Genomic DNA, 24,139 nt, shown 5'->3' with positions numbered 1-24,139 from the left:
GCCACCAGGAGCCCCCAGGAACTCTGAGCAGTCAGGTGGGGGCACTCACCTCCTGCCTCTCAGCCATGATGGGCTGCCCTAGCCCCGTCAGTGGCACGTACTGCACCCGGTAGCCAGTGATGGGACCGCTGGCTGCTCTCCAGCGGATCTGCAGATGGTCCAGGCCCCGCTCTGGGATCTCCAGGTTGGAGGGGCCAGTGTGCCTTGGCCCATCTGTGGGGTAGCACAGGGGCTGTTGGCTCCACAGTGCACGAAGCAGAGAGGAGATATTGCTGTGGCAGCACAGGTGGCCCAATGGGATGGGGTAGCCAGGAGGTCATTTTGGGGGTGGGTCAGATGCTGCACGGTCTGGCACCCAGCACTGTCAGCAGCTGTGCCCCTCAGGGAGGAGGATGGGGGCCCATACCCAGTAGGCGCAGGGTGCCCCCAACAGTCGTGCACACCCTTCGTGTTATCAGTGGCACCAGCGTGTCCAGCAGCTTGAAATCACCGACATAGAAGAAGAAGGCATCCGTAGGCATCGAGGCCACACGGATCAGCTCCTTGCGGTCAGCATTCTTAATACCTGGGACAGAGGGAGATGACGGGTGAGGGAAGAACCTGAACTAAGCAGAAGACTGTTTCATGTGGTGCAGAAGCCTCACTCACCCACAGCAAAGACCTTGATGCCCTGGCTCTTCAGCTTCGCTGCCGGCCCCTCAGCATCATCCTGGGACTTGCCATCCGTGATGAGAATGCAGATCTGCAGGGCCAGGAAAGAACTGTGGGATCCAGTGTGGGGTCCATGGACCTGACACTTCTCCCCATGTTGCCAGGGTCATTGCTCTGCACATACCTGGGGGACCCCAGGCCGGCGCTGCGTGGGACCAAAGAAGTTGTCAGCAATGTAGCGGAAGCCAGCACCTGTCCGTGTATTGCCACCCTTGTAGCTCAGCTGCTGGATGGCCCTCCGGACACTTGTGCCATCAGTGTGCTGGGAGAATGAGAACTCCACCCTGGGGAGTGCAGGGGGACACTGTCACTTCCCAGCCCTGCCACCCTGCACCCCACATGCCCCCTCCCTTGAGCTCACCGTGGGTCATCACTGTACTGTGCCATGGCAAAGCGCACTGCCTTCTCACCCACCACCTGCACAAAGGGCCCCACCAGCTCCTCCATGAAGGTGCGGACAGCACGGAAGTTGTTCCTTCCGATGCTGGATGAGCCATCCACCAGGAAGGCGATGTCAGCCTCCAGCACATCCTCACACACTGCTGTGGAGCAGTGACAGCACTCAGGGCACAGACTGGCACTGTGGCACATTGGTGTTGAAGCCCTCTTATTGTCCCACCCACCCTGTGGACCCAGTGCTCAGCACCTACCTTGGCTCCTCTTCTGTGCCACGGCAGCTGGAGGACGCAGGAGCGCCGGGAGCACAGCCAGGAGCAGGAGTTGGCTGCTCATCGTGGGAGCCTGCAGGATAGGATGCTGCCACCACAGTCTCACACCAGCCCCAAGCCTTGGGGACCGCCGTTCGGGAGGTTCCCAGCACCAGCCGTGCCAGACGCCTGGCAGCGCTGGGAGGGCAGGGTGCCAGTACCGACCCAGGCACCCCACGGCGCGGGGCGAGCCCCGCTTCGGGCCGGGACAGGCGGGCACAGCTGGCCCGTGAACAGCCGGCGGGGCTGTCCGCGGTGCGGGGGACACAGAGAGCGCCTGGCCCGGCCACAGCCCGGCTTGTGCCACCGCCGCCCCTTCCCCTGCCCCACGCCGCGGCACCGGCGGGGCGCACCCGGCCCTGCTGCACTTGGCCCCCGGCCCGCAGGGGCTGCTCCGGCCCCAGGAAGGTGCTCTAGGGCAGCGGGGAGCCAGCCCTGCCTGCCAGCCCCCTGCCCCGCCGCTTCCACGAGGGCACCGGGCGCGGTACCCCCGCCATGGCTCCGCCGGGTCCCGGCCCGAGCGCAGCCCGGGCCAGGCGGTGCGAGCCCCGAGCCCCGAGCCCCGCCGCGGGAGGGTGGGCGAGCACCCACGGGTGCCCACGGAGGCTCGGCCCTGCCCGCAGTGCCCCCCACCCGCAGGGACCCCCGCCGCAGCTCCACGCTCACCCACCGCCCCCGCGGGGCCGCTCCGTCCCGCACCGCTCCGAGCCGTGCCGAGCCGTGCCGAGCCGTGCCGGGCGGTGCCGGCGCGCACCGGCCCCCGGCGCTCCCGCCCCTTTATGGAGGGCGGCCCGGAGCACGGTCCGGGGGGAGCGGAGCGGCGCGGCCCCCGCCCAGCCCGGCCTCCCAAAGGGCTTTTCCCACCGCTCCCCTGAGAGGGAGGAAGGAAAGAAAGCAGCTCCTCAGGCTCTCCCCGCTGCAGGGCGGCTCCGGGATGGGAATGCTGCAGGAGAGGGCTGGACACCTGGGAACAGTTGCTGCTGGATTTGCCAACGAAACCTCCGTGAGGGGCTAAGTGGGCTCCAGTAATGCTCAAGGCAGTTTCCCCTCCAGCATCTGCATCTTTCAGGAAGGTGAGCAGCTCTGGCACCTGCCAGCCAGGAGCTGGCTACACACTTCCATCCATCCATCCATCCATCCATCCATCCATCCATCCATCCATCCATCTCAGGGGAATGTGTCCTGGAGACTTGGGGACTGGATCCAGGCAGACCTGGATGGAGCTGCCACAGGGACTTGAGCCCCTGGCACCATGTGGGTTAAAGCCTGGCTCTGAGCACTAGCCCTGGGAAGGAAGGTAGTGGTGAAGGGCTGCTCCCCATACCAGCACAGCTCCCACGAGGCTGCAGGACAGCCAGGCCTCGTCCAGGATCTTTCCTGCACACACAGCTGGGGGTACCCTAGCACCCATGGTTCTAGTATGGGGTCTGTGCTGGAGTCACCTGTGGGAATATCATCCTGCCCTGCTCGAACCAGCATCTCACAGCAGACTTGTGGCTGAGACTTACCCCAGAGCTCGAAAAACTTGTTGGAAAGCCACTGGTGATGTGGCTGCAGTTGCTGGGAGGAGGCAAAAGGGAGAAGATGCCCAACAAGGCAGGCAAGGACCTCGTGTTGCCCTGGTCTCACTTCCTGCCCATCCTGTGACTGTAGAACACTGCCCTGAGGCTCCTCCTCAGCCCAGGGTGCACCCTTGACCCTCCTGGTGCTCCTCACCCCCAGGGCACCTGTGGGACCACACTGCTCCTTGGGACACATCACACAGCACCTCATCCTCCCCAGTGGTGCCTGTGCCCACCTCTGTTGACCCTGACTCAAGGAACCTGCCATGCTCCCCATGCCACCTGTCCTCTGACCCCTTGGTCAGCTCACATCCCCTGTCCCCAGCACCCCACGTACCTGTGCCCTGCCAGGCACTGCCCCAGGGGCTCCCCTCCGGCTCCTGGCAGGGCAATGGACAGACAGGTCCAGGGGCATCTTCTTGTGGGCAGCAAGAGGAGCAACAGTGGGGATTTCTGGGGCCCAGGGCCACCTCACAGCTGGGGGCCGGGGGCAGGGCCACCGGCCACCGAGCAAAGATGCTCCAGGGTCGGCTGCAGGCAACTTTCCCAGGCACAAGCTGTTCCCAGGCAGGGGAGGAGTGGCGTTGCCCTCGCTCTTCTTAAAGGTACAGCAAGCAGTGCAGCCCCTCCTCTTCATTAGCCTTCCTCTCCTTAGACCTCAGCCCTGGCCCCCAAAGCTGGCGGGCGGGTTCCGAAATTCGCCGTGCCCGCAGGTTTGCCCCTGCCTGCCCCAGCCCTGTGGGTCCGGCTGTGAGTTCAGCATCCTCAGGTCAGGACCATCCCTCAACCCTCCTCCCGCCAGAGCCCGTTTAATGAAGACAGGGCGGCCTGCCCCAATTAGACAAGGGGCTTCGTTAAACAGGGAGCGGAGGGGCCTGCCAAGGGCTCTGTGGCTGGCCCCGGGCCCGGAGCTGGTGGTGCAGCCCCACGGCGCGGTGCCGGCGACAGGGCACGGGCGGCGGGGGTCACCCGGCGAACGGGGGCAGCGCGGGGCCGAGCCTCGCCCAGCGGGCACCCGGGGCAGCGACATTTCACAGCCGTGCCAGGGGCTCTGCCCACCGCCTCGGCCCCCAGGACCGGGGCAGGTACTGGTTTGGGGTGGTCCCCAAACCACAGTGGCCCACGGAGAGCCCGGCAGCATCTTGACCATCCTGTCAGCAGCATTCCCCTTGCATGTGCGCCGGAGTGGGGCACTCAGGGCTGTTGGGTCCCCAAAACCAGAGTGTCTCCAGCTCCGCGGTGTTTCCCAGCTTCCCTCCGCATACCAGGCGCAGGGAAGGAATCTGCGGCCCCCGGCGCAGGACGGTGCTGCCTCTGCAGACGGGGAGCACCAGGTGTGAGTGACTCACGGGCACCCCCGTGCCGCTGCACGCCAGTCCTCCGGGAGCATCCTGAAAGGAGTAAACACTTCTCAAAGCCTGGAAGGCTGGCAGCCCAGCCACTAGTCATTCCCAGAGCCCAGACCTGGGGCTCCCCATCTCCCACCCGGCTTAGCCCCAGAGCATGCTGATTCCTCTACACAGGCACTGAACAAAGTAGGGCTGACCCTGACCCCAGCTCCTCACCTGTGCATGCCAACCCGGTTCCCAAATGACACTCAACAGCTGGCCACATCGGGAGACATTCCAGGACACCTCCACAGGTGGTCTTTGCAGGGCACTGCCCAGGCAAGCACTAACTCTGAGTCTCACAGTGGTCTTGATACCCCCATGGAAGGGAAACCCCTGGTTTGAGAGTGTGTACAAGGGAAGCACAGGAGCTGAGCTTCTCCCCGCCCCAGCTTGCCAGGCATGAGGCCTCACTGCTGCCTTAGTGAGAAACAAGAAGAAAATCTTCAGCCCCAGGTGAGGTTTCAGCTCTCTGGGACGGGATGAGTCACGCATCATGGTGAGGTACAGAGCCTGCTGCACTTGTGCTGCCGTGGGGATTGTTGCCCCATCCTCTGCCCACCCTCTGCAGCTGCTGCCTCTGGTTCTGATCTGACGTGGGCTGGGATTCAGCACAACCCTTACAGGATTTTATTTTTCTGGCCCTGCTGTGGCCCTGCAGAGCTCCTCACTCCAGCATGACATAAGCCTTCCCAGCCCGTGGGGATGCATGGGACAGCTCTGGGGCTGCTGGGAGGGAGAAGCCACCTCTCCCAGCACTTTTACACTGGGGAGGGGAGCAGCACCGGGCTAATGCCGAGGCAGGGGAGGAGTGGAGGAGCTGGCCAGAGCCTGGAGGGGGAACCTTGTCTGCCACAGAGGCCAGTTGAGACATGCTCCAGGAATGTCTCCAGCACCAGCCACCGCCAGCTCCATGATGTGGCACCCAGCCCAGCATCCCAGGAAAGGGGCCCATGACCCCTGGCTATCACCAGTCAGCTTGGGGAGAGCCCAGAGGGACAGGGTGACACTCACAATGCAGCCTTAGGGACCCCACAGGACAACCCAGCAACCCAAGAGACCACAAAATAGACCAGGGTGGGAAATTATCTACCCTTAATGCCTGCTGACCTACCCTGATGGGTCTGGAGTGGGAAGAAGCCATGCCAGCCCTCCAGGCTGCACTTCACAAGGGAAACAGACAGAAACCTCCCAGCTCCTCCGTGCCAGAGGGAACAGCTTAGAGCACCCTCCATCCTGCTGCTACCCAAGGCCACATCCTTGTGGCAAAAGGAATCAAAGTATAATATCAGGATAAAATAATGACCAACGAGCTGCCCTCATTGCCCTTGTGACTGAAAGATGATGGAGACAAGGTGTCCCATGGTAGCTGACCCCCAAACTTGGGGTCAGGCTGAGCCTGCTGTGCCCCCCAGCAGGGCTCCCCATGGGGGGGTGCCTCTCCTGGCTCTCCCACAACTGCTCTGGAAGGATGGAAAGTTTTTCCTGCCTGTAAACTGTTGTGTCTGGAGGCTGCTGACAGCACAGCTGCACATCAGCATCACACGAACCTGTGCTGGACTGTGGCCAGACCCCACTGGCCATGCAAAACGGGCTCAGGAGGGAATGGTGACACCACAGGGATGTGACTCTCCCTTTGGCCAAGCAGTGCAGGAGAAGGCAGCCCCGGTCAGCGTGAGTGCAGAGGCCAGGCTGCTTCTCAGGAACAGCAAGTGAGGGGAGAGCCAGGCACCACCAGGGCTCTGCCAAGGGCTGGCAGTGCTTTGTAATGGCATGGGGCCAGCATGCCAGAAAGGGAAGGTGACAATGGGGATGATGGAAGCAGAATAAGGAGCCAGGAGCAGTAAATGAGGCTCTAGACTCCCTAGTTAAAAAGCTGCCCTCAGCTGCATCCTGTGGCTGGGCTTTGGGTGATGCTGGGTATACCCAGAGAGGCTGGGGCTGGGTGTCAGGGACCCAGGGGGAGGCAGGGGGAAGGCGTCAGCAGAATGCAGGCAGGGGCTGAAGTGTCCCATGCTGCAGATGGCCATACACACAGCCTGGCTCTCTGCAGGAGTCCAGCTCCTCGACTGGCTGAGGCACGAGCTGCTGCCCTTCACTTCTGGCCCTGCAGTCCCCACTTGCAGCTGGGTCCAGGCTCAGTAAAATCGACCCACCTTGCCTTTGAGAATGGGCATGGAGGAGATGGTAGAAATGCAGGAATGAGGTGCAGCAAAGCTCCACCAGCACCTCTTCATGGGACCAGTGCTGCCTTTTCCTCAAGCTGACAGTCCCATGGGGTGCTCATGCCCCAGAGATGCCCAGCCAGCCCAGCACACACAGCTATGGAAAGAAAACTCCTGCTTCTTTGTAGGGACGGATAAAAACTCCCTGCCTTGGGGTTACGAGGATGGAGGTGCTCCCAGCTGCAGGGTTTGCAGGGAGCAGCAGGCAGCGGCTGGCAGCACCCGGGGCACAGCCGGGCTCGGGGAGCACGAAGGGAGACGCAGGGACCCATTGCAATGCGAGAGCGGGCCCGGCAGAGCAGAGGGAGCGGCTTCCTCTCGGGTGCCCGCAGGAAGGAGGAGATGAAGGGAAGCCGAGGGAGAGCTGCCAGCCCACGTCGCGCACACTCGGGGCGTGTGCGGGCTGGGTGGGGGCGCGCAGAGCGTGACTCGACACGCCGGCGGCGGAGCCAGCCCGTGCCCGCCCGCGCCCGGCGCTGCGCTCCGCGGGGCTCCCGGGCACCGGGGCTGCCGGCGGCGCAGCGCCTCGGGCCGGGAGAGATGCCGAGGTGAAAGGTGGCATTCCTGCAGCCGGCGCCTGGGAGAGCAGCTCGGGGCAAGGCCAGGTCACTGGTGCTTCCCTGCGAGGAAATCATCTTACCTGCGCACACCAAGGGGCCACGCCTCTGAGCCCCCAGCAGCATCTCTCGAAGAAGGTGTGTGGCAGATGGGACAGGTCAGGTCCTGCTGGGTGCTGGGGGGCTGTCACAGCAGGGGCTGCTCCTGGCCTTGCAAAGTGCTCTGCTCCAAATTTGTCTTCCAGGGGCACCATGTCTTCAGGGGACTGGAGGGGCACACAGGAGCAGCCAAGCAGGCGTTGTCTGCAGGAGGCCAGGACAGCGCCCAGACCTCCAGAGCCAGGGCACTTGCAGGAGGAACACAGCAGCCCCTGTCATGTGTGGGGACAGGCTGCCCATCAGTTCCCAAACCCTTGTCCCCCATAAGAGTGGTACAAGCACCATGAAGCCATGGCTGCCCCATCCCTCCTTCCCAATACATGCTGGGAGCAGATGTACAGGGGTAGATGGGCAAGGCAGCACCACCTCCCCTGCACATGAAATCTGTTCTGCTGCCTAATGTTGAGCTTTTCTGGGAAATAGCCCAGCTCCCAGCACAGCAGCCAAGGACACAAGGTCAGCTGAAGCCTAACCCAACCATGGGAGCCCCCATGGACCCTGGAGAACCTGCAGGAGAAGGCAGAAGCATGGTATGGGGTGCTGGGAGGGAGTAGGGTGCTGACAGAGGCTCACAGCAACTGCCAAGCAGGGGGGAAGAAAGGCAGAGAGGCAGCATGTGGGCATAGGGAGCTGGAGCTGTTCCAGGGATGCTGCCAGCTATGCTGCAAGAATCTGCTCCTTGCAGGGGCCTTGCACAGCTTGATGGGGCTGGTATATTTGTTCTTCCTTTCAATGGCAACAACAGATGCCTCCCTGGCTGCAGGAGCTCAGGATAGCTGTATTCCCAGGGGAGGAGTGATGCCAAGAGGAATACCTTGGCTATTCCTTGTAAGTGCCAGTCCTCAGGGGCCTCTATCCCAGCTCCCAAGGATGGACATGCTGGACTTCTGTCCTAGGACCCTGCTGCTGCACCACAGCTCACAGTGGACTGACACTGCCTTCCCAAGACATGGAAATAACAAGCCACTAATGCCTTGTGCTCCGTGCCCCCTCCTGCTAGCCCACAGGCACTGGTACCACTGGCCCTGCAAGAGCAGCCTTCCAGTTTGTGCTCACAAGTGATAGCAAGAGACTCACACTCTGGAGCTGCACAAGAAGGAGTTTGCCCACCTCATCTCACCAAATCCAGATTTCTCACAGCCCCTGTGCCAGGGAAAGGCCGTCCCTCTCTCACTGCTCTTTTGCATGATCCTGCTCTCACTTCCCCACTTCTGCATCTGGGATGCAGGCTTGATGGCTGGGAGAACAAGGTGGTTGCTCAATGCTTCCTCTCTGCCTCCATTCAAGTGTTTCACAACCTGCATCATAAAAACTACCTGCAGCTCTATAAAATTTTGGCAGGACTCATGAAAGAGCCCCTGTCCCTCTTCTGGGGCTTGGCTGTTCCTTGCTTGCGCAAGGGGAGCCTGGCAGAGCCGTGGGGAGCATCACCTGCAGCTGGAGGGCAGGTGGGAGACGTGCAGCCCAGCAAGGACCTGCAGGCACGTGCTGCTAGGGAGGGGATGGCTCAGCTCACACCCAGGCATGGCAGGGGCCTTGTCCAGCACAGGCAGGGGCTCAGGAAGGGGTTCTTGCCACCAGAGAGTTTGGGCCATGCTGCAGCCTCTGGGCAAGGGCTTTGGTAGGCCTTGGGCACTGATAAAGGCACGTGGATAGCACAAAGCTCTGTTACCCACGCTTGCCCATAGCTGGGGTGTGTTGGCTAACGGTGTTGGATCCCCAGCAGCCGCAGGATGCTGCCCTAAATGTTTCACACATGACCGATGATCCATGGGAAGGAGGATTAAAGTTTGTTTATCAGTCTGTTAGGGTGGTGAGGAAAGCGCAGGGAGCCAGCAGCCAGGGAATGGACGCTGCAGGAAGGGTCAGGCTCACCCCTGCGTGTGGGGCAGCAGGGGAAACTGCTCCAGAGGGATTAATGCAGTTCACGAGACCAGACTTGCCCTGTGTCTCTCCCCCGCGAGGCTGTGCCATTGCTCCTTCAGCTCCTTGGCTGGGTGCCCGACTCCAGAAGAAAGGAATAAAAAGGACGAAGTACCCGCCCTGCCCTGTCGGGTGAATCGCTGTCTGTCACCATGGGAACTCCTCCCTCCCCAGACCTCCCCAGGATGATTCCACATCTCGTCGAGCAGGAGGGTGTGTCCCCAGGATGGCACAGGGCGGGTGGACACGTACATCCCACACAAGCGCCCCACAGCTGTGGGGCAGGATGCTGTGGAGCTCCGGGGGGTGGCTGAGCAGCACAGGTGAGGGTCCCAATGGCGATGAGGGTACGATCTGCATCCACACAGTGCATCCCCGGAGCAGTGACAACTTAGGGGCTCTCAAGAGCTCCAGGTCCTTGCAGAAACCACATCACCAGCACTTCTGCACCCCTCTGCGTGGTCACTAAGAAGGGAAGAGCACAGCATCCTGTCTCTGCCCCCTCACCACCTTAAGGACTCACCTTGAACCATGAGGACCTCATCCTCCATCCCCCTCAGCAGAGCTGGGGCAAGGTCACCTGTGAGTCACTGCTGCTCGTGCGAGGCAGGACAGGAGATATTTGTGTTCCCACGTCATAGGGGCTCCTGCCAAGTGCTGCACATCTGGAACAGCAGTAAACAAAGCAGGGGAAACCACAAAACCAGAGTGGACAGCAGCCGAGAGAAGCAGGGACCTCCAGCCTCGAAGCAGCCAGCGGGGGGAAGGGCTGGAAAATGCAGAACTGCCACGTGGAGTTGGGATGCCCAAGACTCAAGCACACTCACCTGCCATCTCCTCCCCCAACAGCCTCTTGGTGTGCCAGGGCATCCTTCATGCCAGGGGAGCAGAGGCAGGAACTTGCCACAGGCACATGCTGCTCCAGTTCCTAGAGCCACTCTTCACCAAGCGTCCTGTGAGAGGCCCCAGGGCATACAGGCAGTTATCCCCTCCTGGAAATCCCACCCAGTCTGTTTCTCCATCACTACAAGCTTTGCTCAAGAGTGACATGACCTGAATCAGGGGCCATGGGTTTGGTACACAGGAATCTGTACAATGCTGAGCTCTACAGTGCACCCCAATAAACTGAGAGTGCACTTTCCTGAAGCTGAAATACATCCACTGCTAAATCTTGAAGCAACATCACTGTAGTTCCCTAGATTAAACATTCAAATGAGGAAGAAAAAAATCCCCTCCAGAAAAGCCAACTCATTCTTCCCTAAACATAACAAATCAAAGATAAGCAGCACATTCCCTTTATAGAATTATCCAAGAGCCTACTCGGGATAAAAGTCACATGCAAAGCAGAAAGCAGAGCACAGGACTGGGGCTGCTTTACAAAATGCTTTGCACACCTAAGTCACTGTGTGCTGAGGGCAGTGCATGGGGAGCAGCTTTACTTTTGTGCATTGCACCTGGTGTCAGCACCCACCTTAACACAGTGCCCCGAGAACCTGAATGCTCCACATCACACTGCAGGCTCTTGGCAGAACCAGGAATAGCACTCAGATATTCAGGCTCCTGTTTCAGTATCTTAAACCTTGCTCAAACCTTGCTTCAGGCATTTAATCCAGCTTCCTTTGTTGTCCTCATGCTGTCTCTGCTGTGCAGCTCTGGCACTACAGTAGGATATGGAGACTTAAATAACCCCAGACCACGGCAGAGGCTCAGCAGTGGATGGTAGGACTGAGCAGGAGCAATGTCTCCAGGGCACATGGCAGGTGATCCAGCACAGGTACTGTTGACACCTCTTTGTACAGAAAAAATCCCTCTTGCTCTCACAGATCAAGGCTGGGAACTCCTCAGGCTGCCATTCCAGCAGCTCCATTTTCCATTCCTGGGCAGATCCTTCTCCATGCCCCACACTTCAAATGGCTTTTCTGGGCATCTCCAGTCATGGTCTGAATGGGCAACGCAGCCAAACCTCAGCCTGGCAGCCTCACTAAAAACCTCACAGCCCCGAGGAAGGAAAATGTGTAAGGGGAAAGGACAGGAAAGCAGAGACTTGCACGGAAAAGTGAGAACCATCCAACCTCTTTGGATGGCGTGTGGGGTAAAGCAGCTTTTAATGAGGGTGTTCAGGGCTGCAGCTCACCCCTTGCAGGCACACCACCGCAGACAAAGCCAGCTCCTGCGCCATGTGCCTCACGCAGCCCGGGCTGGCTGCTGCTGGCAGTCAGGCCTGGATGGGCCTTTTGTCCACCGCTTTTCCACGCAATGAATACACTAAAGCTTTACACGAGGCATTTCCTTTCCTAAATAGGAAACAGGATTGCTGGAGATGTGTCCAGATACCACTGCTCACTGTTCCCCTCTTGTAGAGTACAAAGTCTCAGCAGTGAAGTGCAGGGGTCCTGGTCAGGACTACCAAGCACCATGTACCTGCCTCAGCCAGGCAATCCTGCAGCCCTACTGAGCAACACTTCACACAGGAAGAACCCATCCCTTTCCTGAGAAAACCACACTATTCAGGGGCTGGATGGGGGAGAAAGTCCCTGGTCACAGCCACGCCAACACCTCAGTCAATCCCTGTACCAGGAGTCTGAGCAGAGCAAGGCCCCAGCAACACAAGACACTACAGAGCTGCACTGCTGCCCTGTCTTCTAAACCCCACTCACCTGTGGTTCCCACTGCCATTTTTCACCAGCCTTGGCAGGACAGCAGATAGAGAAGCAGGCCCAGAGGGCTGTGGGCTCTCCTCCCAAATGTTCTCTGGCACCAAAGAGTGGCACAGCTCCAAGCCTCTCAGTTCTGTGAAAGCCTCCCTGCAGCTCCCTGCTTCCTCAGGACAGGCTTGGCTCAGCACCCATGATGAGTATCAACTGTACTTTCCAGGGTGGGTAATTAGCTCAGGTGAGGCAACTCTTGACAATTGGCTGCTGTGGCCCCTCTCTTGGCAAGCACCCGAATCACAAACAAGCATCTCACATATCAAAGGGGCTGCCTGCTCCACAGGCAGATCCACCCTGTACATCTGCTGGGCCCTGCACTGGGGGGACCAGCAGCTCTCCCTGCAGAGACCAGGACAGCAGGAGCACTCAGCACAGGGCTTAGTGAGCACTCACCATTTTCACTGCTAGAGTTTACATTCCTGGAATAGCTCTGTGTCGTGGAGACAAGCCACTGAAATCCTGTGCAGAAAACTGCAAAGCCTTGCACAGGGTGCACACAGCAATGCACAGTATCCTCCTTTCCAAATTCTCTCTTTTAGCAGCCAACAGATGGGATGCCAAGGTGTCGTGAAGTAAAAGTCACAATAGCTTGAAAGAGGGGACTTAATGTGGAGAGGGTAAGACCATGCAGAAGGGGAGGGATCAAAGGCCAATCCATATACCAGGCTAAATTTATCAGCACAGACTAATGGGATCCTAAGTAACCTTCCAAGTAGCAAAATAAAACACTTAAGCCATTGAAAACTAAAGTGGTCAAAGAGCCCCACTGAACAATCCTGCATTGTCCATGGAGCCAGGAAACAGATTTATTAGGTCACCCAGGCCATCTCCAGTTACAGTGAACTTGGGATGCTTCTAGGGATGATTCCAACTCCATCCTCTGGCACTGTCCTTCACTGGGCAGCGGAAACTGTGGGAAGGGGAGGGGGAGAGGTCCAGCAAAAGATCTCTTTTTCAAGGTTCAGGAAAAGCTGAGATAGGACACCTCTGTCATGCCAGACATTTCCCAGTTTGGATCCCCTTGGACTGAGTCTGCTCTGATGGAGGAACAGAAACACCCCCATACAGCTCCAACACCAAGAGACCTGCCAATGAGATTACAGCTACAGTTCTTCCAGTATCAAAGCATTTGGCTGCCAAATGCTTAATGACTCTGCACCAATTCCAGGTTACACTTCCCAAGCCCCTGATAAGGCTCAGAGCATGGGTGTCTTTGCCAAGCAGGAACACTTGACTCCTGAATGGGCTTCCCTTCCCCACCTTTTACATCCCCAGTTGTTGTTTGCCAGGGAAAAAAATAATATGGCAAACCTCTCAATCCTTGGAGCTGGTGAGACACTCGTGTTTCTGGAGGCATGGACTGCCACAGCACACAAACACAACAGGCACTACAAGGCACAGTGCCACCACAAATGCAGCCTGAAAGTGCCAACATCCTGGGCACAGCTCAGCCTTAACTCTTAACAGGCACCAAACAGTCCTCTGCATCCAGTGCCACTCACCAGGGCATGGCTCCTCATCCAGATCAGCCCACATACTCAAATTCTACATGGAAAAAGCATCCACAAAATCCATTTAAGGCTGCATAAGCCAGGCAGCCTAGCAGAGCTGCAGCCTTTGGTGAGGAGTTGGTCCTTGCTAAAGTGCTGAGAGTAAGGCTCAGCACAGCCAGCTGCTTTTCCAGAAAAAACAGAGCAACTTGGAAAGCATCCCTTGCTGAGGGGTTTGAATGTGTTCCTAGAATAAACTAGTAGAGAAGAGCTTGAGGAATTAATTACTCAAGGAAAACATACATTTCCAAAGAGATACCTCCAAAGAAGAAAACTTGTAGGAAATGCTAAGCAAGGATCTCTTTCCTTGTATTTCTCACCAACGGCATAACACTTTGGAAAATTAACCAGGAGGTGAAAACATATAGCAATGGAAGATAAAAGAGGATTACAGTCTGACTGCAGTCACAAAACCAAGACAGAACCATTTACTGGTTCCACCAGGCTGGCATAAGTGAGTTTGTTTAGTTGTTCAGCCCTCAGCACAGTGTAACAAGCCAGAGCTTGTGACAATAGTTAAACCCAAATTGCATCAAGAGCATTTAACAGTTTCAAACTTGCCCAGTATACGCAATGGGCTCAGACACACTGACTCTCTGATCAAGAATCCAGATTCAGCACAAATGATTTAGTACACTGGATTAGTCTCAAGTGTAATGACTAACTCTGAGAAACTTTTACACTATTTTTAAACCTCCCTTGTCAGGGCAGAACCTGGAAATTAAATGAGAACCTCAGAGACATTTATCCCAAAGAGAAAAATCAAACAGGAATACCTTCCAAGGATAGTTGTAACAGGCTAGTGCCACCTGGTGGGAAACTTTTCTCCATCCCCCTTGCTCAGCTTTCTGTTCCATTTTCCAACTTCCCAGAGGCAAGACAATGGAGCAGCAACCATTTTAACACCAAAAAGGCACGGCTGGGTAGCTCTTCCAACTACTCAGACCTAGAGATTATCTTATGGGTATAGGCCAGTAAGAAGCTTCTCAGTTATTGCCTAGCTGAGCCTGACTACATGGAGAGTAAAAGAAGAATGTGCAGACCACTCCACCACTACACAATAATCTCTGCTCATTACTGAGCTGGTTTACAGATAACCAGGAAGCTTAAGATGAGAGGCAACACATCTCCATATAAAAACATATGGGTTAGTATAACATAGCCCCTCTAGACAGATGTTTGCCTATCAACAGCTCCAGCTCCTCACATCCTATCTCCCCAGTTTGGCAAGACCAGCAGTGTCTACACACACCACCCAGGAAGAAGAGTTGACTACCAGCAGAACCAACTCCACATAGGATGTATTTATTCTTATACATTTAACACAGAGAAGACAGCTGCTTTGAATGGACTCAGCTTGCCCTGGTGCCCATGACATTCGGTGCCAGAGGGAACCTGTCACAGTCCACAGCTTCATTACTTCCAACCTGCAGGCAACACATCCTAGAGACGGACCCAGTACATGCCACTGCGGATGCGGTTGTAATCCAGGAGTTGTTCAACAGGACCTGAGTGAACAGGAGTAAAATTACTTGGAGACATAATAAAAAAATCACTGCTGTACAGTTTCTTATGCTCTTTAAAGCAGATGGTGGCAGAGCAGCCTGTGCTTGCAATCCATAGTTGCTCTGCACAAAACCAGGCAGCAAATAAATTCTGTTTAAGAGTTTGAGCAAACAGCTCAAACCTGCATCAGGAAAACCAGTAGATACCAGCTCCTGACAGAATAAGGTGTTTCTCACACTGCCCCACAATGCTCAGGACAGCTCCCATACAGGTAGCAAATACAGGGAGCCACCAAGTCATTTCAACATTTCAACTTCCTGCTCAAACACTGCCTCTTCCAACCTGCTCCACTTTGAAGGCCAGAGGAAACAGCTGCAAGGAGGGGAATTCTCAAAACACAGGACAGAGGCAGCAGAGCTGAGCTGCTTAGGCAGGTTTTCTGAAAGGAATTTGTCCTTGGCCAGACAGACATGCCAGAGCAGCACAGGAGAATCAGGTCCCTTCACTTCCCTTACATAAACCACCCTGACCCCAGGGTAAGGACACCTGGCAGACGTGCTGGGCCCGCACCCAGCTACAGGACTCCCAGTCTTAGTCACAGCTCCACAGCAGGCAGAGGTGGGAGGACAGCCAGCAGCTCACTGCCACTGCATCTCCATCACCTGCAAGTCTGATCTCGTGGCATATGTGCCTTGGCACACCTCATGTACAGAGGCAGGAGGGTAACAGTGAAGAACCAGAGTGGCTTAAGGAGTTAGGACAGACACATGAGGACTGCCTGCAACTCGCTTCCACTCAGCTCTCATCCCTGCCTTGTTTTTTAAGTGTGCACTGATTGTCACCTACTACTCACCAACTGCTGCAAGTGCTGGACATTTGTCATAAATGTATTTACTGCACACATCTCTCACCATTCTTGCATCAACAGCCTAATAAAGATCAAACAAGCAATTAATGACTCTTCCAGCAGACCTACATTTCTCAAAGTCGCAACTAACTGTTGCCATTACATATCAAGCTCATTAAAAGATACAATCAGGCTCTGCCTGCAAGCATGGCTAATACACAGCGCATTCTCCTGTGGGCACAGAAGACAAGGCCAAAATCATAAGTCTTCTAAGGAATAGAGTGGCTGCAGAAATTCCACAATCTAGGTGTGGGCCACCATTAGGAAAACTGTTACAGGAATTTCAGGTTGTGTGCTTAGCACAATTGTATGCTCTCTTTTTGGGATGGACTCTAGTCACAGGGACACAGGATACACTGTGTCTAAGCCAGAGATTCTGACAGTTACATCAGTGTCAGCAGGATAACCACTGGACTCCAGGGAGTCTGATTAAGGGATAAGTAAACCATGTGTTACTGCAACGGACTAAGGCCAGACAATGCTCAGGTATCCCAGCCAGAACAAATGGATACCTACAGAAATCCTGGCATCCCACTCCTCCAGAGGGATACGGCGTCCGTAGTGCAAGAGATGGCTTCCAATATTCTCACACACTCGTGTGGTACCTGGATGTAGAAGACATTGCATGATCAGTGCACCAAGAAGCCTTCCAGAATTGCACAGCCTGATCATCAGCCAAAGCAAAGAGTAGAAACTAAGCATAAAAACCTCTGCTAACAAAGCATAGTTCTAATTCCCACTCTTTGCAGCTCCAGCAGGAGCTATGTGATACACAGATTTCTTTCCTCTTCTCCAAAGTGTTACAGCCAAGGCAGACCAGTTTGAGGGTCTCAGTTCTTTGGCTACCAGCAGTATGTCACTCCTGGGAGCACAGAAGGCTAGGGTCAGTGGCTCTGACAACATGGCAGGAGGAGTGTGGAGCAGGAAAAGGAAGTTTTGCCCAGTGCCTGCCAGCAGAACTGCAATCTTTAGCACAGTTTCTGTTGTCCAGAAGAACCTCAAGCAGATACCCTCTGAAAGCAGCACAGTGGTCAAGCCATGAACCAGAACATACCATCCAGCTGAGCCACCATGGCATTTCGGAGATAGTTCTTGGCTCTTGTGACTTCTGACTCTGTGGTACTAGTGCACAAACGCATCCTGGAGAAGACATGAAGACAACAAAAGCTCTTAAAGATGTTTGTCTGCTCAGACAGAAAGTGAATTCCTCCCTTTCCCCAGCCTCCTTAAAAATAAGCTGGTATCAACACCGCTTGTCTTGCAGGCTGACATTCATCCTTGATCTCCACAGAACAGCAGGAGGCAAGAGCTCCAGCATACAGGCAGGGGATTCAGCCAGCAGGACACATGCTGAGCTCAGCAGCCCTGGTGCAGGCTCTGGCTTGCCCTGCAGGCACAGCAGCATGTGCTGTGCACTGCCCTATCACAGGAGAGGGAAGGCGTGTCAGCCATTCCCATGCATGGCAAGCTGCTATGGAAACTGATGCTGAAAGAACAAGACAGCTCCACAGTCACTCTGGACTCCAGCTGCTACATCCCTTCTTCTCCTGCCAGTGGATCACATCTCTGGGGCAAGGGCTCACTCCACCTGCCCCACACAGAATGGCTTGTAGCTCAGATGTAGCCTTGAACTGGTTCATGACACAGTAAGATGGACAGCCAGAAGGCTCCCAAATGCTGGCAGGATTCCAGCAGCAGGTCATTCATCAGCCACAAGACAAGAGCCTGAGCAGCAGGAACTCCGCCTGCTTTGCTCAGGCTTAACAAGACAATGGAGATAAGTCTCTTGGGCACCTAGAAAGCCTTGTCTAAGGAATGATCTCACTCATATATAAAAGGACCCAAAGCCTTGGTGCTAATACTTGAAAGCATGAACAAAAGACCAGAGAAGCCCTAAGGGACCAAAACAGCTCCTCAAAAGCCACATTCTTAAAGATTTACAGGTTCAGTTAACCAGAATGCAAGTTACCATGAAGTTCATAAAGAGACAGAGCTCTCTGTACACTTAATATGCTCCCCCAGCAGCCGAGTCTCGCACAGGAGGCTCAGATCTTGAACAGCAACTTGTGCCAAAGTTGTACTTACCACTCTCCCTGAGCACAAAACATCATATCATCTACAGACAGAGGATCAGAAACAAAATGGAAACCGAAGAGGCCAGTGTCAGAGTAGGAGGTGTTGAATGGCTCAAAACTGTGACAGAGATTATGCTTCACAGCAAGCGTAGCCAGCTTGCTAGATTGATTCTGTAAATAAGGAGATGCTGTCAGCCATTTCATTTTCAGCTTCCTCAAAACTCAAATTCTTTCCCACTGAGCTGTTTTCACAAAGACCATAGACAAGACAGAGCGGAACACTTTACTGAAGGAGAGCTTAATTTAGAGCCTTCATGTGGTCAACAGATGAGAATCACTGCTGGAAAAGCCACAGACAATGGCCTAGGAGTCCATCCAGCCGAACCACTTCCTTTCCCAGCTGCAGATGAAAAGCTGGTATGCACACCACCGCAGGAGTGGGAAAAAAATGAGAAGGACATGGTCTCCCAGCAGCAGGGGTTAGCACTGATATACAGGCTAGACAGATTCCAGACAATAATGGATGCAATTCCGAGGTTTTAAACAAGTTCCATTTGCTCTGCAGTGGTAAGACAAGCTTGCATCATGAGACTGTACTCTGTCCTGCTTCCATCACCACCCCCACTGAGTGATTAGCTGTGAGGGTGGGAATAAGCTGCTGTGAATTCACCAGCTACACCTCTTCCACAAAAGGCTCAGCTCATTTGCCAGCATCACCTCTCAAGAACTGTCCCAGATTAGCTTTGATTACACTTTTATTCTACTTTCCAGGCCCCTAACCCCTTCACAGTTGGAAGCTAACCACAACAGCCTCTCCTAAAGCACATCCCCCTAGGGTCTCCATAATATTCCACATGAAGTATTGCTCCAGGCTCTCCCTGTGGCACTCCCAAGACTCTTACCGTCCCACCTCCAAAAGTGCGGTCATAGCGCCCTATGATAGCATTAGCCACATTGAGGACCACGTTGTCTGGATCAGCCCATCCTGGCCCCTCCACAGCAAGAGCAATATGGGCAAGGGGCAGAGCATCATCTCTGGCACGGATCTGGAAAATCATCAAAGAGTGGGGGAGAACTGCATCAACACTGTGATCTGTCTGCAGCCTGCTGCAATGCCAGACTGACAAACTGGGGCACTTGATGTTACTCCAGTAAAATCAAAGAATCCCAGACAGAACTGAACACAAACCAGCTGTTCTGATGTGAGTTTTACAGTAGATCAAATGAGCAACAGCCTCACACTCCTAATGAATTTGGGTCCCATCTAAAACCCACACGTGGCAGTAAGCCCCAAGAACAGAACATGGGAGTACTACCAAGATGGTGCATCATCAGCTTCTCTGACACACATGAACAGACTTTTCCACTGACAAGCAACTGTAATTGGTTTCACATTCATTCCACAGCTGGGCAACAGCTGCTCATTTTGATGGGGACCAAAACAACTTTACCTCGCTCCCTGTGAAACGACAGTGCTTGAGGGTAGGCACAGAATCCCCCTTGTGTGTAAGAGGCGCCCCAGTGAAGTGTTGCTTAGCTGCATCTACCAGCTCTCTGTGGGAAATACCTGGCAACGACAAAGGAGAGATCTCCAGTCTCAAAACAGACTAATTTAACAAAATTATCTGATTTTACATTAGTGATGTGAGACAAGTCTGATCACATGCTTGAAAATACTGAGGCTTCCCAGGATTACAAGAATCTAGAACTTACCTCCAGCAGCTGCCAGGACCATACGAGGTGCCTTGAAGTGAATATCAACATATGAAGCCAGATCTGCTCGAGTCAGCCTCCTGGAAAGAACATAGAGATCCAGAACGTCAGCATCTCCAACTCTGTAGGAGTAAGAGGCTTAGAAGAAGCAAGTTCACAGTGCAGAGACAGCAGCGATTGTCTTTGTTGTGGGGTAACAATGCTTTTTAGAAGTCTGCACTGTGTACTGTGTTTGCCCTGTGCTCTAATTCTACAACACAAACAACAAGAGCCAGCAGCCAAGATGGAGAGTTGTAGACTTCAATATGGACTGGAGAGTATCGAACCCAGTCACTGAGCTAACACAAAGCCACTGCTTTGATGACCACCCCTAGCTCTCTAAGTTTTGTAACAAACTGAGAAGTATGGGAGAAGGCTCAACCTGTCCCTCCCAGCCTCTGGGGTGGTTCTAAGGAATGTGTGCATCATTACACCTTCACCAGCGCCAATGGGGAAAACACAGTCAGGGCACAAGGAGAAGCCCATGGGCTCAGATCACCTCCATGTACACACTGTGCAGCCATCATGCCCAGGAAGCAGCAGTCAGGCACCCCAAGGACTGCACCCCTAGGCTGTGCACCACATCCAGCCAGTTGCTCACTTGATGTTCTCTGTGGTCCCTTCAACGGTGTGGGCCAGCGAAGTCCCCTGGTAAGCAGTGGCATGAAGGTAATCAAAGGTGACATCTGCCAGGTTGCTGTCCAATTCCTTCAGCTCCTGAAGGATGACGCCACGCTCCTTCTCGATCTGAGAATCCTCCAGTGCACAGTTCTGCACAAGGTCACTCAAAAGCTCTACAACTGCAACACAATTCCTACATCAGTATCCCACTGCCCGACTGCTACCCAGTGCTGCTGAAAGGAGACACACAGGAGTGAGCAAAAACCATGCTGGGGGAGAGCATGCAACGTAACAGAGCTGAGTGCTACCCATTCCCAAAGCATCTGGGAGGAACAAACAACACTGGTTTAGCAAGAATTCACCGAATCAGCTTGCCAAGCACCTTCACCCAACAGAGTGCAGGCAACATCTGCAGATGGTAAAATACGTCAGAAGCACGTTCTCTTCCAGACATACACTGAATCCTCAGTTTGTGATGCCTACAGCATAGCCCATGTCTACAGTAAGGCTCCTACTCAAATCACTGTCTCTGCCCAAAACCAACCCAGAGAAGGCAGCAAGTGGCATTACAGAGCATGAGGAGCACCTGCAAGAGCTGCACTGAGAACTCCTCACACGGCAGTTGTGGCTGACCTCAGTTGCTAAGCTTCATAAAACAACCACAAACCAGTGAATCCCTTCTGGAAATGCAGTGCAGCCTGACATACTACAACTCCTGGTTTAGGGACACATGAACACACAGCCTTGAAGCACCACATCACTGCTCTCTTCAACTACCAACCAGAACCTCCAATTTACTGCTCAGCTTCAACTTCATTCTCGGGGCTGCTGACAGAAAAGATGCTTGGGGGTGAGAAACAGAAGCACATGCACTTATTTAACTTCCCAATCAGACTTTGCTTCTGGCCATCCTACCTTTGGGCATGTCCTTGGACAAGGCTTTGATGTAGAAGGCAGTTTGCTCACGGGAGGTGTACCCGTTCAGGTGAGCTCCCAGACTCTCCACTTCCTTCTCAAAAGCTGAGCCAGGACGCTTCTTTGTGCCCTAAAAGAAACCAGATATACTCAGTTATGAAATGAACAAACTTCCCTTCAGGTCAAAATTAAAGCAATGAAAATAACAATAAAGACTGTTATGTGATCCATAAAAGCCAATAGCAGCTGCATAAGACAGGAGAATACTTGGCTTATCTCCTCTAGATAAAAGATGTCTGAGATGTATTTTGAAAGACCAACACAAACTGTCAATAAAGCTTGTGTTTATTGAAACACAATAAAGCTGCCCAAAAAATAAAGGCTGTCATTACTGCTAACCAAAACAAAATCAGCAGGTAAGGAAACAACCTATGCTGAGAAAACAGCATTTCAACAGCACCCTGAAAGTAAAGTAAGAACAAATCCAAACCAAAAATAAGCAGGTTTCTAGTTATCCAAACAGTGACATACAGAAGATAAGTAGATGCAGAAGACTATTTGTAATACAGGGCCCATCTCTTAAGGAGCTGGCCAGAGCTGTAGTTGCCTATGAAGGCACAGGCTGAACTTGAGTCAGCAAGTCCCAGGCCTCGATGTCTTCTGCCCTGTTCAGCAGACACTTGCATAATTTAAACAGCAAGAATTATAGCCTCTGAGCTTTGCTGGACCAGTAAGAAAAGCAAAATAAAATAAATGGCAACAGGAAATGCTGCTTTGAACTCTCTGTGCTAACCTAAGGAAGGATGCTTTATAGCACAGTGCTCTATGTGTGCTACACTTTTTAATTATATTTTTTTCCTTTAAGAGAAAAATCAGCAAATAGTAAATAAGAATTATTTTTAATTTATGCATGCTTGCAAAGTGCTGTACACTCAACCAATAAGCACCACATAGGCTAGATGCTTTTTTCGACTTATTTGTATACTGTGTGCAAAGACTCCAGGACTCAGATGACCTGATTTACACCCTCTGTCAACATCCACAGCTCCAAAACGAGAGGCCAATGCATGGACAGAATATTCAGGGCAGCTCTGTGCAGACCTAGCACAAATCCTCACCTTAAAGGCCATGTGTTCCATAAAGAAAGCAGCCCCGTTGGTCTTTGTGTCTTCATAGCGGCTCCCAGCCTCGATCCACAAACCCACCTGGCAGCAAGAGCAGCGAGTAGCAACATCAGAGAAGAAAACAACCAGCATCCTAATGACGCAAACACAACAGCAGGGACAAGAAGTCTGGTCCACAGACATTACACTACAAGAACCAAAATAAGAACAAACTAGCAACCGTTCCCTGCACATATTTTGGCTTTTTCTCTCTGAGCTTCAACACATCTGGTTTTGCCAGAGAGATAACTTTTACTTCTCACTTACTGCTCATACAAAAACTGTAAGGCTGAGCAAATTTGTAGAGCATAAGAACTTATCTAAAGACAATACAACACCAGTCTGAGCATCCTGCTGCTATATTAATCCCACCTGTTCACAAGGAGAAGCAGTGGGGTCTCTGGCAAAAGCACTGGTTCAGACAGGGGCCAGTCCCTTTTGGGAGACCAGCTGCAGGCTAGGCAAGACTGATTGTTCCACATGAGCCCCTAACTTATGTTAAGCTTACCGTGCAGGTTGGCTGATTGGACTCCTCCGAGGCCACACGGAGGCCGTTCTCCAGCGTGGTGACCTGGGTCTCAGGGATATTCTGGAGTGTCTGGGCATAGGTGGCAGCACCTCGCTTCCTTGTCAAAGTCAGCAAAGCCGCCTGTAAAAATAAAGGCTGTCATCACAACTAACAGACTGTTCCCCTCGGGAACTCAGAGGTCTGAAGAGGTGGGAAACCCCAAGGGAAAAGCCGCACGAACCGGTCGCACCCCAGTGCCGGGGCAGAGAGCGGACCGCGGCTCGGTGGCAAACCCCGCAGCGGGTGACAGTGACAATGACAGTGACCGCCGCCGCTGCTCCCGCCCGCCCAGCCCCGCGCCACAGAAACGCCGCCCGGCCCGCACCGCCCGCCGCGTCCCCATGACCTTCCCGCCGGGACACAGGCGGGGCCCGGCAGCACTCCGCACTGCGGGGCCGCCCGCGGCCCGGCCGGGCTCCCCCCCGCGCTGCCCCCGCGGGGCGCGGTGACTCACGGCGGGGTGCGGGCCCCACAGCAGCGCCCGCCCGGCCGCGCTGCCCGCCCGGCACACCGAGCGCGCCGCCATCTTCTTCTTCTTCCGCTGGCCGACGGCCCCGGCGCCGCGCGCCTGCGCACAGACGGGCCGGGGCGGGGCCGGGGCGGCGAGCGGCGCGCCAGACCGGCGGGCGGGACGCCGCGCCCCCTGGTGGCGGGAGGGCGCGGCGGTGGGGCGCGGGCGGGGCCCCGGGAACGGCGGTCCCGGGAATGGGGGTCTGGGAATGGGGGTCCCGGGAACGGGGATTCCGGGAATGGGGATTCCGGGAATGGGGATTCCGGGGAATGGGGGTATCGGGAATGGGGGTCCCGGGAACGGGGATTCCGGGAATGGGGATTCCGGGAATGGGGGTATCGGGAATGGGGGTCCCGGGGATAGGGATATCGGGAATGGGGGTCCGGGGAGTGGGGTTATCGGGAATGGGGGTCCGGGAAATGGGGTTATCGGGAATGGGGGTCCGGGGAATGGGGATCCTGGGAATGAGGGTCCCGGGGATGGGTATATCGGGAATGGGGATCCCGGGAATGAGGGTCCGGGGAATGGGAGGCCCGGGGGATGGGGATATCGGGAATGGGGATATCAGGAATGAGGGTCCGGGAATGGGGGTCCCGGGAACGGGGATTCCGGGGATGGGGATCCTGGG

The 24,139-nt window shown here is 54.8% G+C and overlaps 2 protein-coding genes across 2 annotated transcripts in view; both read right to left on the bottom strand.

Annotated features, from left to right (window-relative positions):
• The window catches only part of COL7A1 (collagen type VII alpha 1 chain), a 37,083-nt gene extending 27,300 nt beyond the window's left edge, over positions 1–9,783 (bottom strand). Inside the window, 10 exon segments of the mRNA XM_077786204.1 lie at positions 50–213; positions 407–565; positions 649–742; positions 836–995; positions 1,073–1,253; positions 1,362–1,452; positions 3,318–3,380; positions 3,382–3,398; positions 8,484–8,633; positions 9,756–9,783. Of these exon segments, the coding sequence (XP_077642330.1) occupies positions 50–213; positions 407–565; positions 649–742; positions 836–995; positions 1,073–1,253; positions 1,362–1,452; positions 3,318–3,380; positions 3,382–3,398; positions 8,484–8,633; positions 9,756–9,783 (1,107 nt within the window).
• Positions 9,784–14,782: 4,999 nt separating this feature from the next.
• Positions 14,783–23,559, bottom strand: UQCRC1 (ubiquinol-cytochrome c reductase core protein 1). The gene is made up of 13 exons (XM_021532328.2): positions 23,455–23,559; positions 22,941–23,081; positions 22,388–22,474; positions 21,270–21,399; positions 20,335–20,533; positions 19,695–19,774; positions 19,433–19,548; positions 18,884–19,027; positions 17,992–18,152; positions 16,961–17,046; positions 16,423–16,511; positions 15,853–15,928; positions 14,783–15,001 (listed from the first exon to the last, which is right to left on the bottom strand). Exons 1-13 carry the CDS (start codon positions 23,524–23,526, stop codon positions 14,937–14,939), a joined length of 1,446 nt encoding a protein of 481 aa, XP_021388003.2. The 5' UTR covers positions 23,527–23,559; the 3' UTR covers positions 14,783–14,936.
• Between the last annotated feature and the right edge of the window lie 580 nt (positions 23,560–24,139).

The sequence above is a fragment of the Lonchura striata genome, chromosome 12 (genome assembly GCF_046129695.1).
Source record: "Lonchura striata isolate bLonStr1 chromosome 12, bLonStr1.mat, whole genome shotgun sequence".
NCBI classification, from domain to species: Eukaryota; Metazoa; Chordata; class Aves; order Passeriformes; family Estrildidae; genus Lonchura; species Lonchura striata.
This window is presented reverse-complemented; position numbering and strand designations above follow the sequence as displayed.